Genomic DNA, 15,030 nt, shown 5'->3' with positions numbered 1-15,030 from the left:
TGATCCAATTTCTATTAATAACCCCACAGCAAACTTAAGGTAGGGTGAACTCAGAGGGTTAGTTTATTCACACACACTCAAAACAGAGGAGGGGTTGTCATTATGTAGCCCCTGTGCATTCATACAATAACGAAAGGTAGGGAAAGAAAGATTTACAGGGCAAAGATCACAGAATAAAGAATTATTGTTTCACATGAGTCCACGTTCAAGAATCAAAGTCCAATGGTATATTCCTTCAGAGGGTAGCAGATTGAAAATTGACGTTGAGTAATTCACTTTTCCAGTAGAGATTACTTCCACAATGAGATAGGCATGCAGAAATGAATTAGTATTGTAGGCAATGGTATAGAAGTAGATGGGGGTAGGCATTCAAACATGGACCGAGCCCCTTTTCTGAGCAGCTGTTTTTAGATAGAAGATGGCAGGCTGATTTGCAGTGCAGCAAGACAGTATAACTGGTTCTCCCAGCTAGAGGCAGTCATGTCACATGACTCCCACCTCTCCACTTTGGCTTTGACAAAGGGTGTATATTCCTTTGTCTGGGTTCCTGAGATCGTTAATGTTGCAACCATTAAAAATTTGAAAGGCAGGTTGCAGGATCCTTTGTCCTAACAGACAACTCAGCTCTGGTTGGCCAGGCTTGGCTTATGAAATGGAGATGGATTCCCCAACTGTCAAAGTGCTGTCTCAGGGAGATCGGTGAAAGCTTTATAAACATCAAAAATAGAAAAATTAAAAAATTATTAACATGTCCCCTTCATGTGATAATGTCACATGAGATGGGGCATGTTAATAAAAAGCACAAAAACTTTATTAAATTTTTTAAAAACAGTCATGAAACCTCATCCTGCCAATGGATGAGGTTTCATGTTTTTTCAGAAGCCCGCTGGGGCTCCTGGCCTGCCCACCAACTTTAAGGTTGGACAGACAGGGCCTTTAATTGGGTTAACTACCCTGTCAATGGCCTCAATTGTCCATTGACAGGTCAGCGGGCGGACAGCTGATTTCGCTGTCTGCCCGCCTTCCTGAATATTTAAATGGGGCGGGATGTCATCCCACGTCATTTTCGCGTCGGCAAGCGGGCCCCGCCCCAACTCGCCAATGGAAAAATTCTGGCCAATGTCTTTACTCTACAGGCTTGGAAACAAACCTGTCTTAAGGGATAGGCTGGCTTCAGACTCATTCTTTCCTCAATATATAATTATTGGATTTAACATTCTATTGCCAAATGGAGCTCTCCATTAACTGGCATTTTTGATTAACCAGCATCGCTCATTCCCCATGCATGATGGATAATAAAGATGTTACTGTATTTATCCCCATGACTATACTGTCCCCTATCACCACCACATTCCTTTTTGTTTCCCCTACTTGAATAGCTTCCTGCACCATGGTGCCATGGTCAGTTTACTCAACCCTTGCAGCCCTTGTTCTCATCCACATAGCAAGTACCTCAGGCCTGTTGGTCAAAATCAAGGGCTGAGGCTCTTCCATCACTATATGCTGCATACATACCTGGCTGACTCACAGTCACACCCTCCTATCCCTAACCATTGATCAACTCTAAAGTTCTACTTAATCTAAGATATGTGACTGCCTCCTTCAGTTACGCATGTCCGCGTAACTCTCCTCCTTTCTGATGACCACAATGTCTGCAACTCATACTCCAGCTCAGCAACTGAGCTATATGTTGTCTGAAACTGCAATACATTCCACAAATTCCCACGTGTTGCAGAGCTCTTCCAGCTAAACCAGGTTTTGTGGGAGAAAATAAAAACTGGCTTCACCTCTATCTGCATGATTTCCTCTCTATAGGATCTAGTTAAGGTTTTTATTTGTTCTTCCATCCGTTCCAACAACAGGTCAATGTCTGCAGCTGCTTTCTTCAGGTCTTTCACATACTGGTCGTCACTCAACTTTAGCTCCTGCAAATATAATTCAAACGCATTGAGTAATACATATAGGATTTGTGGGTTATTTAACTGATTTTTTCTAAGCTTGCCTGCAAGAATGATAAAACAATTGCCATATTAACAGCTGCAAAATTATATCTTGCTTTAAAGATACACAACCCATAAAAAGTAATGTACAAACAACTTGACAGGACTATCATTGTGGAGTGCCAATAAAAGCCTTTACTCGGGGGTGAGACTGGCCGAAGGCAAAAAGGTCTGAAAATTAGTGGCTGAAAGCAAAAAGGTCTGAAATTTTTTTCTGACAAGGAATCATGTGATTGTAGCACTTTTTATGATCCGTAGTGAAATGCAAATACTTCTAGGTCACTTCAAATATGTGGAAATTTTACACGTAAGTGGGTAGAAACATTAGTTTTCCCTTTGTTTACTGTGTATTACCATCAAGACTGTGGACCAATGCATTTGTATAAAATCACCAAAGTGACCTCAGCATTTCAGCATTCAGTGCAGTTAGTGCATGTAGTACAGGATGAAGTCCATACTAACAACAGAACATGACGTTACTGGATTATGTAGATGAGAAGAGAAGCAAAGGACTGCAGCAGTGCTTCGCAAACTATTTCCAGTGTGACCCCATTTTAAATCACCACCACATTCTCAAGGGCAATTAGGGATGGGCAATAAAGGCTGGCCTTGCCAGCGATGCCCTCATCCCGTGAACAAATACATATAAAAAATAACTCTTGAAAATTTACGGTGACCCCAGATGCCAGCAAAAACAAAACAGCAATAAAGGCCAAGCCAGTGCTATATTCAGTCTGACGTGGGAAGTCAGCCAGGTTTGGGATTTTGGTAGTAGGTTCGGAGCAGAGTTCAGAACAAACAACTCCCGCTCCGGCCTCGCACGCTCCCTCTGCTTCTTATGCTTTTGCATTCTTCTCCTTGGCCTCCCAGAAGATGCCGAACAAAAGTGACGGCACAGCCGAAAGTCTCCTGCATGGCGGCAGCGGGACCGGCCAGAATAACTGCTACAACTCCTCCAATCACAGGTTCCCTCCCTTCTGCCTTGGCTGCTCCTCCAAGCATAGACTCTATCTATGGAGAAGCAGCAATAGTGGGAGGGAGGAACTGGGGCAACAAGCATGGGAGAGACAGAATCTGTGATGAGAGCAGCAGCTCCTCACAGATTATGTCTCTCATGTGCTCGCTGCCCCACCAATCACATGTCTACAGTCAGTTCTCGCTCTCACTGACTGCAGAGCTGCAATTTTTTAAGCCCCATGCCAGTCCCGAAGATCGGAACATATATCTAAAATGGCAAATTTCCAAAACGCCAATGTCAGAAATCTGCACCTTTCAAACCTGTGGCCTCTGCCACCTAGATGAACAATAGGAGCAAGTGCATGGAAACACCGTCACCTGCAAGTTCCCCTCCATGTCACAACCATCCTGTCTTAGAAATATATCGCCCCTCTTTCACTGGTGCTGGGACAAATTCTTGGAACCTCCTGGCTTTACCTACACCACACAGACTGCAGCAGCTCAAAAGCATAAGAAATAGGAGGAGTAGGCCGTTTGGCCCCTCAAGCCTGCCCCGCCATTCGATAAGATTATGGCTGATCTGCCCTAGGCCTCAACTGTTCTTTCATGCCAGTGCCTCATAGCCCTCAACTCCCTGATATTTCAAAAGTCTATCTACCTCCTCTTTAAATACTTTCAGTGATCTAGCCTCCACAACTTTCTGGGGTAGAGAATTCCAGACATTCAGTACCCTCTGAGAAGAAATTCTTTTGCATCTCAATTTTAAACGAATGTCCCCTTAGTCCATTTTCCCAGCCCGCTTAGACAACTCTTTCTTCATACCTCTGTAATTGTCCTTATTTAAGTTGAGGACACTGGTTTGAGACCTGAGTTGCTCGCCCTCAAACTGAATTTGAAATTCTACCATGTTGTGATCGCTACTACCTACAGAATCCTTAATTATGATATCTCTTATTAATCCTGCCATTACACATTACTAGATCCAAAATAGCCTGTTTCTGGGTAGGTTCTGCAACATATTGCTCTAAGAAACAAGAAGGCAGTTCAGCACCACCTTCTCAACAGCAATTAGTGATTGGCAATAAATGCTGGCTTTGCCATGGCACCTACATCCCATGAATAAAAAAAGTTGCCTTCAATTTGTCACAGCCAGTAACCTCAACTTTCGAACAATATCCCCTGTTATACAACTGCGATGTTTTTATTTTTCATACCAAACATCTTTGTGGTCTCTCATTCAGGCTCCAAATTCAGTGTCAAATTATATGTAATTTCTTGCTGTGACATTGGTTTTATGCTCAGCAGGGGACAAATTGAGTTTGTATTCAAGTTTAAGTTTTATACTTAAACTGTTTACTTGAGTCCACGGCAAAAAGATAATTCCTATAAACAGACCTTCTTCTGCCATTATATGAAATTTTCAGCATGATGAACATTGTGTACAGGACAGCAGGCTGCAAGGATAGCAATAACCATTTTCTGTCATGTTAGCACTGGGACTCGCTTGAATTGTCTACCCATGAGCTCCTGTCCAAATAGAAGTCACCACAGAAGACACTAATATTCAGGCTAAAACTAATGAACAAATATAATCACAAGGATTATAGTTATGGAGAAACAAAATCATTCAGCAAATCAACACATATGCTTTAAAGTGTGCCGAAAATAATGTCAAAGGTTTTACTGCCTTCTTCAGAAACCTTGAGCCTTTGTTGAATAAAGTGTGGATAGTTCCAGTCCAGGGAGTCACTCCATACGTGATTGATGTGATTGATACAGGCAAGTAAAACAGGGAATTGGGGAATTGGGAAAACCAAACAGGTTACGATACCTTAAATTAAACCAGTTCTTACTGATTAGGTAAAGAAACTTATTATTGATCAACTTTACGGTAAAAGTAGATCTCAGATTCTGGGCATTCTTGTTGAGTTGATTGCTTTGTTATCTGATTTGCTTATCAAGAGTGACCCGAAAATTGTAAATAGGTCCCTGAAAGTTTAACATTCATTTAATATTTGAAAGACAGAAGAGAATTGCTGGTACAATTAATTTGTGAGTGAATGCAAGTGCCTGACACTGCAAGAAAGTTCAACAACCTTAGAAAGGGTATGGAAATTTACCAGGATGTTACCAGTAACAAAGGACTTCAGTTATGAGGAGAGTTGGATACGTCAGAACTGTTCTCCTTAAAACAGAGGAGGTTCAGAGGTGACCTAATAGAAGTTTTCAAGATGATGAAAGGTTTCATTAGAGGAGAAAAAAAATATTTCTGAGTGTCAATAACTAGAGCTCATACATTTAAAATCATTGACTGACGATCTAGAGGGGAGATTAGGAGAATCTTTTTCGCTTAGAGAGATGTCAGGGTCTGGAATGCTCCACCTGAAAAGGTGGTAAAAACTGATTCCGTAAATAATTTTAGAAGACTTGGACAGGTATTTGAGGATGGGGAACATACTGGGTTATGAGCAAAAAGCACAGCTGCCTTTTCAACAGTCCAAGTGGCCTCCTTCTGTGCTGAGAGTTTCTATGAATCTGTGTACTTCAGTACTAGACTTTGGCTGGCCACCTCCACTGAAATTAACAACTATCTCTAGAACAATTTGTGTGCTATGTTACTTCCCTCACACGTACAAAGGAACACTTGAGAACACAGCTAATGAAACCCATTTTAAATTTGCATTATATAGACCTATGTATGAATTCATATGCAATAGAAAAATTTTATAGTTTGAAACAAGAGAGAGTTCTGCCTCCACTATTGTCCAAACGCATTTCCCCATGGAACCTTACAGTTGGACAATATACTTACATTGCATTAGTTTGGATTAATTTGCCAGAAGCAAAACAACAGTGTTAAACCACTACGGTTAAAAGGTCATCGACCTGAAATATAACTTTCTCTCTCTCCATAGATGGTGCCGGACCTGCTGAGTATTTCTGGCACTTCCTGTCTTTATTTCAGTATTTTAATCCATTGGGCAGAATTTTACAGGCCCCTGGATAGCAGGCTGCAACGAAGGGGCCAATAAAATTGCAGGAGGCCGCTTTGGGATGGTTCGTTGATGGAGTCCCACAGCCGGAACATCTACCAGCAGCGGGGCCGGATGTGGAGCAGCTGAGCACTCTAAAGGGGCAGGCAACTGGTTAGCATAATTAAAAAGCAGTATACTGCAGATGCTGGAAATCTAAAATAAAAACAGAAAATGCTGGAAATACTCAGCGAGTCGGGCGACACCTGTAGAGAGAGAAACAGAGCTAATATTTCAGGTAAATGGCCTTTCATCAGAGCTGTGAAAAGTTAGAGATACAATAGATTTTGAGCAAGGGGTCAGTAGGACAAGGACAAAGGGAAGGTGTGTGGCAAGGTGGAAGACAAGAGAGATTGAATGACAGAAGAGTTAGTCTTACAGGATCCAATGAGGAAGCTGTGAGCAGGAAGGCAGTCCCCATGGACCCTATCATCTCCCTGGAGGAGATTCCCCTCTGATTCTCAACCCCCTGAATTTTTGAATTTTTTTGAACCTTGGGCAGAATCGTCCAAGATTTGCACTAAGTGCAGTAGCAGGTGGGTAAAACATCGTTTTACTCACCAGCCGCAATGGCGGCTTTTCACGCTGTATCATCCCAAGCCCACCACATTAATTATGCATTCCTGGGAAACATGCCGTTTCATGGCAAGCGGGCTCTCATTCACCCGTCATGCCATCACCTCGCCGCTTCATCGCGCCGGGCGCCATACTTAAAGTCCAGCTGCACACACACCTCTCAGTGCTTCCAGCTCACGACCGTTGCAAAGAATACACGACCTTGAAAGACAAAAGGACTGCAGCCCCCAGGTTCAATGATGTGTCCATCAGGCGCCTTTTGGACACAGTGGAGGCTCGCCGTGATGTCCTCTACCCCTGCTCTGGCCGCAGGATGAGCAGCAACCTCATTAATCCAGCTTGAGAGGCGGTGGCAGCAGTGGCCAGTGCCAATGCCCTGCAGAAGAGGACGACCCAGTGCCGCTACAGGGTGAATGGTCTCATCCGTTCCACCAAGGTAATTCACTCTTCTCATCACTCTCAACTCACACCACTCACAAACCCATCACACATCCACAGGGATCTCACACCTCAAGGGCAACACCATTAACTGTCAAACACACTCTCAAACTCATACCCTCTTGAGCTCACATCCTCATCCTGTCCATGGCTCCGTTCACCACACAAACATTCCACACAGTGCCATGTGTCCTGCTCACGCTATCTCTATCTGTTTTCATGCAGGAGAAGCCCGATCACATCAGCAGGGAGAGGTCCCAGACCGGGGCGGGGGGGGTGGTGGAGTGGTGGAGTGGTCCACATTAGGCCCATCACTCACTTTGAGGACTGTGCCATTGCACTGACTGGTGAGGATGTGGGCTGTGCATGTGGTGACAGTGAGGTCAGCGGCGAACACCCACATGAGGATCCTGCACCACATCATCCCTCTCTCAATGTAACTGTGAGTGCTCTCTCTCCTGCTTTTGAATCTGCTGCCATGCACTACTTATCTCTACTTTGGTTCACAGGGAGCTCTGCCAAGCGATCAACACCCTCAGCCAGCCAGTCCCTCAGCTCCATCCACATCCTCATCTCCAGCCAAGAGGACACCTCCTCCATTGAAGAACTGGAAATAAGCAGCCTGGAAGACCTGTCACAGCACTTATCCACACTCTCCACCAACGCAGATACACACACCTCAATGGGACCTAGATCTAGAGCAGGCTCGGGTTCATAATCTGGTGGTCACCACGATGGACACATGTCCACAGCAGCAGGAGGCAGGTTCATGCGAACCCCCAGCTCTCGGAGGATTGCTGGGGAACAGGCATCTGTGAGGCCCGAGTCAGATGACGAGCCTCTAGATTTGGCCTTCCAACTCATCCTGGAGAGTCAGCAGAAGGCGTGGGAAAATCACGTAGAGCTGTTGGAAACCCTTAACAGAGTGGCATGCGAGTCAGAGGAGTGCGTCCACATGCTCTCTGATGAAGCGGTGCCCACATGTGCATGTATGGAGGTCTCCATGAGGAGGATGGCGGCTGCAATGGAGACCCTGGTCCAGCAGAACGCTGAGATGTGTGCAGACCTGCACTCCATTGCAGGATCCATGGATGAGTTCCTGCAGTGGCGACATGAGAGAGAAACGGGGCACCTCGATATCCATCCAGGTGCTCCTTCCCCGCAAGGAGTCAGACTGGGTCTCCAGGACACCCGAAGGGAGGAAGAGTGGCAGCTGGCCACCCCTGGGTCATCCACTCAGGAATCTGAGAGGCCGTCCTCTCTCTCTCTGAATACCCTTTGCCTGTGAGCTCCTTAAACCTCCTCTCTGTCACCATAGAGGGAGCAGCTGGCCAACAAGTGATTCTGAAGGGTTTCGGAGCCTCATGCAAGTACTCTCCCATGCAAGCAGATCTTTCACGTATCATACTCACCTCAATGTCCCGAGCATTTTCAATGCTGCCTGCTGGGGTTCGCTTTCAGTTGTCCATCTGAGCTGACCTGCATCTCCACCCACCCAATGATCACAGTCCCATGCAGCACCTGATCTCACCCACCACAACTCTCGTTTCACTTTCAATTTGGACAGCATGGTGCTAATTCGGTTTTACTTTCGCTCCCCCATCTTTTTCCCCTCCCCTAGTCACCCATTTCATTTCCGCCATCACAGTTGGCCCCCATGGCATCACCTTCCATCTCCCCTACCAGCCACAACCCTTATCCTTCAGGGATGTCCAGGTGAACGTGCACGTTCCCTTCCTTCCGGAAAATCCCACCCCCATCCACATTCACCTCCTCGACCTCCTCCTTCCCACCCCCAGGGTCTGTGTCCACCTCTGAGTACCCACCAACCATCCTTATCACCCCACCAATACCATTGAACCCTCACCCTCCCGCCTCACTCTGCCCTCAGTCAGTCTCACCATTCCCTCATATCATGCCCACCCTCAGTCCGTTCCCCTGGAGGCAGTCGAGGAACCCTTCCCCCCTCCGGACACCTTCCCCCCGGAACCGCTTCCCCACTCCGGACCCCATCCCCTACCACCCTCCACCCCCCCAACTCCGAATACATTCCCCCCTCCAGGCCCCTTCCTCCCCAGAACCTTTTTCCCCCTCCGGACCCCTTCCCTACAGAACCCCTTCCCCCCACTCTAGCTCTCCCACCATCCCCCGTCCCCGGACTCCCTCCTCCTTCCTGACTCACTCAGACTCCCTTACTTCTTCCTCTACTTCACTCCTTCCCCCTTCCCGACTCCTTCCTCCACCCTTACTTCTTCCTCAACCTTTACTCCCTCCCCTCTCCGCATTCCTTCCTCCCTCTGAACTCCCTCCCCTCTCTGCACTCCTTCCCCCCTCTGAATTCCTTCCCTTACACCGCCCACCCCCCCCTTACGCCCGTCTCCCCAGTTGCCAGCTTCTCCCCTCTTACACCCTCCTCCCGCTGTACTCTGTCCCCTCCCAACCTCACCCCCATGACACCTTAATTCCTCCCATCCCAACCTCAGCCCCCCAACACATTCATTCCCCCCCCCCGACACCTTCACTCTCCCCACCAGCCTCACCCCCCCGACACCTCTTCCTCCCCGACCCCCTCGACTGTCATCTGTTGTGAGCATTAACGGTGACTTTCCACCTTCCGTGAGCTGCTTTGCAGCAGAGCCATGTCCATGAGAATCCACACAGCATGTGATGGACATTCCTCCAGGATCCTGTTGCTGTCAGGCTCCAACATCCTTTGCTCCTCGGATGTCCGCGATGTGAGCAAGGCCCTGGCGGTAAGTCCCGACTTCTGCATGTCACAGGTGTCAAGACGTATTCTGCACCCGGGTGTTTTCCTGCCGACGTGGGCAGACGATCCAGTGCGGGCAGAGGGGGAATGAGTCTGGCAGGCTGGGCTAACAATGATGTGCTGATATATTACAATGAGGTTCCTGATGTCCAATGGCAGGGAACGCGGCCCGCCATCAGCGGGTGGAGTAGACGATCGCAAACTGGTTTCACGAATTTTTGACTTTCTCGCCACATTGTCTGCTCCTGCCACCGAACACACCTGACGCCAGTGGGCACGGAAAATCCCAGCCATGACCTGTCTGAGCTCCCGAGGTCTCTTGCATATCTCAGAGCGACCACCTCTCCCAATGGTGCCGCTGAGGCTTCAAAGTTGGCAGCCCTCTGATTGGGCTTGTAACACAAAGAGCCTGCCAGCCATCCTTAATTGGGCAACAGGTCCACTGGTGACCAATTAGGAGGCTGATTTTTGTAAAATTGCTGAGGCGATCCTGCTGTCATCAAGTGTGGTTTTGGGACCCACTTTTCGCCCCTACATGAAAGTCCCAACATCCATGGTAAAATTTAGACTACTGGGTCACCCAGGAAAGTTCAGAATTAAGGAACTTTCTTATCATCAAAGAATTATCACTTTGGCAGCAAAAACAGAAAAGCAGCAAACTATTTAAATGGAGAGAAATTGCAAAACTCAGTGGCGTAGAGGGATCCAGGTGTCCTAGTACACAAACCACAAAAAAAGTTAGTATGCAGATACAGCAAGAGATTAAGAAGGCAAATGGAATGCTGGTATCTTTTAAAGGGGAATGGAATAAAAATTAGATAAGTTTTATTGTAGCCGTACAGGACCTTGGTGAGACCACACCTGGAGCACTGTGCACAGCTTTGGTTTCCTTATCTTAAAAAAGATAAAACCGCATTGGAAGTAATTCAGAGAAAGTTCACCCGATTCATTCCTGGGATGAAGGGCTATCTTATGAAGAAAGGTTGAACAGGTTGGGCCTACACCCATTGGAGTTTAGAAGAATGAGAGGTGATCATTTTGAAACATATAAGAACCGGAGGGGACTTGAAAGAGTGGATACCAAGAGGATGTTTCCTCTTATGGGGGAGACTAGAACTAGAGGGCACAGTTTAAGAATATGAGGTCTCTCATTTAGGACAGAAATAAGGAGAAATTTTTTCTCTCAGGGGGTCATTAATCTGTGGAATTCTCTTCTCCAGAAAGCAATGGAGGCTGGGGCATTGAATTTATTCAAGGCAGAGTTAGACAGATTTTGATAGACAAGGGAGTCAAGGGTTATGAAGGGCAGACAAGAAAGCAGAGTTAAGACCACAACCAGATCAGCCATGATTCTACTGAATGGCAAGCAGGTTCGAAGGGCCAAATGGCCAACTCCTACTCCTAAGTCCTATGTTCCTATATTCCTAACAGTAATCACAATGTATAATCTGGTTTGAAGCAGCATTATAACTACTGTGTTCCCAAACTGCAACAAAAAAATGCGTATTTTAAAGTTAAGCTATTCAACATCATACTTCCTAGTGTGTGACAATTTACCTTCTGCAAAGTGTTAATCAGCTTGTTTTTCCCTTCAATTAAATCAGCACAGAACTGTTGCTGTTTGATAAGAATGTCACGCAGATCCTGTGGAATCTTACGGGCCTTTGCTGTCAGCCATTTCTTTGTGATGACTTCAAATTTTTCCTCACTCAATGTTGCTTCATTCTCCAGCTTCGCAGTCCTTCAAACACCAAAATAAATTTTAAAAATCCAGCATTTTGTAAACTGGAAATAGCTTCAACCAATGTAAATATAGTTTTTTTTATTTCATTATTATGACAATGTCAACATAAACCTTGGAGGTTTCCTTATTGTTTTCTCTGTTATATATGCGATTTTTTTTCATACCTAACCAAGACAATTACATTTAAGTACAAAAATCTTGTCAAGTGAATTCATGAATAGCTTGACAGCAATCTGACATTCAAACCACTACCAGACCACAGTGTGAATGTTTCTGTGTATTTTTACATTACAAATATTTTGCTTTCTCTTTTCAAAAATATTGTGGAATAGAAGGCTGTGCAGATACCCACAAGCTTTTACCTTGCAGATACTGTCAGCAGAAATCATGAACATATCAGGCACCATTGTAGTCAGGATAAGTGGAACCAGCCTCAGCTTTTGATGCCAGGTCACGGCTAAAGAACAACATATTGAGGAAGTTTCAGAAAGCTCTGAGGAGTGCAAGAAAGATTCAAGTCCCAGTTAGATGTTACTTAGTCATACAGGTGAATTTTCTAGCTTTCTTCCAAGAATCTGGATCACTACCACTCCTGAATTTCCTGCTAGGGTTAGATGATTGGCTACAATTTCTGTACATGAACCCTCAGTGAACTGGATTATTGCAAATATGTTAAAAAAAAGGAAGTTTAAAAGGAAAAAAAATGTTGTTTTCTTAAAGTAAAAAATCAATTTAGCATTAACTGCTTTTTCCAGGCATCAGCTCCACATACTACACTGTGCAGGGAGGAAGGTGGAAGGAAATTGAACTATTGTAGTTTCTAATCTTCTGAAACTTTAAGTTAATTCTGTAATTATAGCAAACCTTGATGCTCAGTATGAAGCTAGAGCAAAATCCCATAACATCTTTAGAATATTCAACACACATAGCAGACCATGTTCATTCACAAATTTTCCCGTGTGCATTGCTCCTTGATTTGCTGCATCGGGAAAAGATTTATTCAGAAGACATAAACATCAAGTATGATATGTATACTGGGTATCTGTCTCCCTTCCTCATTGCCAATCTGGATTTCCAGAGATGTGTACTTGGTATACACCACTTTCTCGCTTCATTAGTGATGTCAGTAAAAGTGATGCTTTTGCATTTGCTACATGGTCTGAAGTCTCTGTAGAGTAATCAACTCTTCACCTAAAAGATGAGCAACAATAGAATCACAACTATACACCGAGTGTACTGGATAATGGGTTGTGAAATGGTCTCTTATCTTCATCATAAAGCAAACCAAGTAAAACCCTTTGTTGAAAAGAGATGGCGATTTGCCCATCCAACCCAACCCAGTTAAACATCCTCTTTGTTAAAAAGCATCCAGTTCCTTAGCTTGACATAATATGAAGCAAGTGACCAACAGAACTGTAAAAGCTGAGAGAGGAGTAGGAATCTTCAAAAAGGTTCGGGTCATTGCTACTACCAGAAAAAACCCAAAGGGTTCAAAGCACTGCATTGTGCCTCCTGGACAATAAGGGATTCAATCACTAATCTGTTGTGCCAATCAATATCAAAAAACTAGGGAGTAGTTGTAGGCTTGTCTTAGCATCCAGGGCTAGAAGGAGAAAATAACCAGCCAGCTATTATTAGATGCTATCAAGGAACCAGAGCTGGAACAGATGAGCTCAATGTGCCACTACGCCAACAAATTTCAAGCCCACTTTTTCTTGTGGAATTATATCCCAAATGTCACCAAAGGGTAGAAGTCAGAAGGAAATTTTTTTTCCCCACGAACAATTCCAAAACATCAGTTTAGTGCTGGCACAAATGGCAAAGTATAAAGACAGTCTAACTGACTCACCTATGCTTTTGAACTTCATTTTCTGTGTTTCTTCGCTGCATCTCCCTCGAGTCTTCAGCAACTTGCACGTTTGTGACCAATGATGTCCCATCTCTTTGCAGCTTAATCAGTCGCTTGAAAAACGAAAACAAACTATCAATCACTTATGGTTCCAAACTAAAGTGCCTAACACCATCTCCCACAACTATCATGAGAACAACTTTCATTTATAAGCACCTTTAAGGTAGCAAACATCCCAAGAAGCTTTACAAAGGAGATGCAGATACAAAACAGTAGTGAAGAGTTAAGAGATATGACAATGCATGGTTAAGAGCTAGTTTTGATGCATCTTTTAAAGGGAGGGAAGTAGCAAAATGGCGGAGTAGAGGAAGAAGCTCCACAGAGGTAAAGCTGAAACAGATTAAGATAAAAATATTGGCCTGAATTTTGAGCTCGTCATGCGTGCGTGATTAGTGGGACCAGGAGCAGACGGGAAACAGTGCCCCGACCGCGATTCCATGCTGGCTGGGCAATTAACGGCCAGCCAGCGTGAAACACGTCCTGAAGAAAGGTTCAGCACTGCCAGTGGGGCGGGAAGAGAATGGACGCCGACATCACTGCTGGTTCTGGTGAGAGCTTCCACTGAGCTCCCTGAAGGCAGACAGATGCCTCAGGGAGCCGCAGACCTCCAAATAATAAAAGAAAGCAGAAAAACGCTGCAAAAAATGTCCTTGCAGCACAATCAAGCACCTGAAAGCATACCTCATAAAAATGCTGTCCCCAGATATTTCTTTTTATTTTATGTCCGAACGGAGATTTCATCCGGCCCTTGGATGAGGTTTCATAAAAAATGTCAAGCCCGCCTGGCTGATTGGCCCGTCCACCAGCCGTAAGGTGGGACGGGCCACGGAAAGTTGCTTACAATTGGGCCATTAGTGAGCTTAATTGCCTGCTTAATTGTCGATGGGCGCTCTTCCGACTTTGGTGCGAACCCACTGAATGAAATATCGTGCAAGTGTGCTATGACGTCGGGTTGCTTGCCCGATGACACCTCGTGCAATTTTACACCCATTCAGGTCGGGCGCACGCCCCCCCGTGGGACATAAAATTCTGGCCATTACTGAGGCCCTAAAATTTACATTTATTTACTGAATAAGATGTGTGCCGGAGGACAGGAGACTAGCCGTTATAGTATTGATCTTTATAAAGGGAGACAGAACTAATCCAGGTAATTATGCTCCAGTTAGTTTAATATCTGTGATATATACAAGTTTTGGGCACCTAATGAAGGATGAAATTAGAATGAGCAGTTTAAAATAATAGAAAACATAAGCATGCCAAAATATGGTTTTGTGGTATTGTAAACACCATTTTAGAGAGAGATTTGCCTCCCAGAAAGAGTAAGCTAAATGAACGCAAATGATGACAATGAAATTGTGAAGAAAAGCAAAAATAATTAGAAGTAACCAGGTTGGATTTCACAGCCATGCTTGAAAAACTCAGAATTCTTTGAGGAGGTAACAGTCACGGTAGTTCTGGGAAAACAGTGGATGCCAGGTGTGATGACTGTCATTTTGAGATCAGTCTGACTGAGTAGGGATCATGTGATTTGTTCAACCAATGTGTAGCTAGCGCGGGGGAATAAATTCTAGGGGAGGAGTTTCCTAGGAAATGGTTGTTAGAGCGGC

The 15,030-nt window shown here is 45.0% G+C and overlaps 1 protein-coding gene across 2 annotated transcripts in view; it reads right to left on the bottom strand.

Moving 5' to 3' along the window:
* The window catches only part of drc1 (dynein regulatory complex subunit 1 homolog (Chlamydomonas)), a 112,263-nt gene that overhangs the window by 79,832 nt on the left and 17,401 nt on the right, over nt 1–15,030 (bottom strand). For both annotated transcript variants that reach the window (XM_078541510.1, XM_078541511.1), the window contains exons 3-5: nt 13,364–13,476; nt 11,328–11,511; nt 1,788–1,925 (exon numbers count right to left, since the gene is read on the bottom strand). In XM_078541510.1, coding sequence (XP_078397636.1) covers nt 1,788–1,925; nt 11,328–11,511; nt 13,364–13,476 — 435 coding nt within the window. The remainder of the gene's footprint in view (nt 1–1,787; nt 1,926–11,327; nt 11,512–13,363; nt 13,477–15,030) is intronic.

Source organism: Cetorhinus maximus, chromosome 5 (genome assembly GCF_964194155.1).
Source record: "Cetorhinus maximus chromosome 5, sCetMax3.hap1.1, whole genome shotgun sequence".
Classification (NCBI taxonomy): Eukaryota; Metazoa; Chordata; class Chondrichthyes; order Lamniformes; family Cetorhinidae; genus Cetorhinus; species Cetorhinus maximus.
Note: the sequence above shows the minus strand (reverse complement) of the source record. Positions and strands in the feature narration are given on the sequence as shown.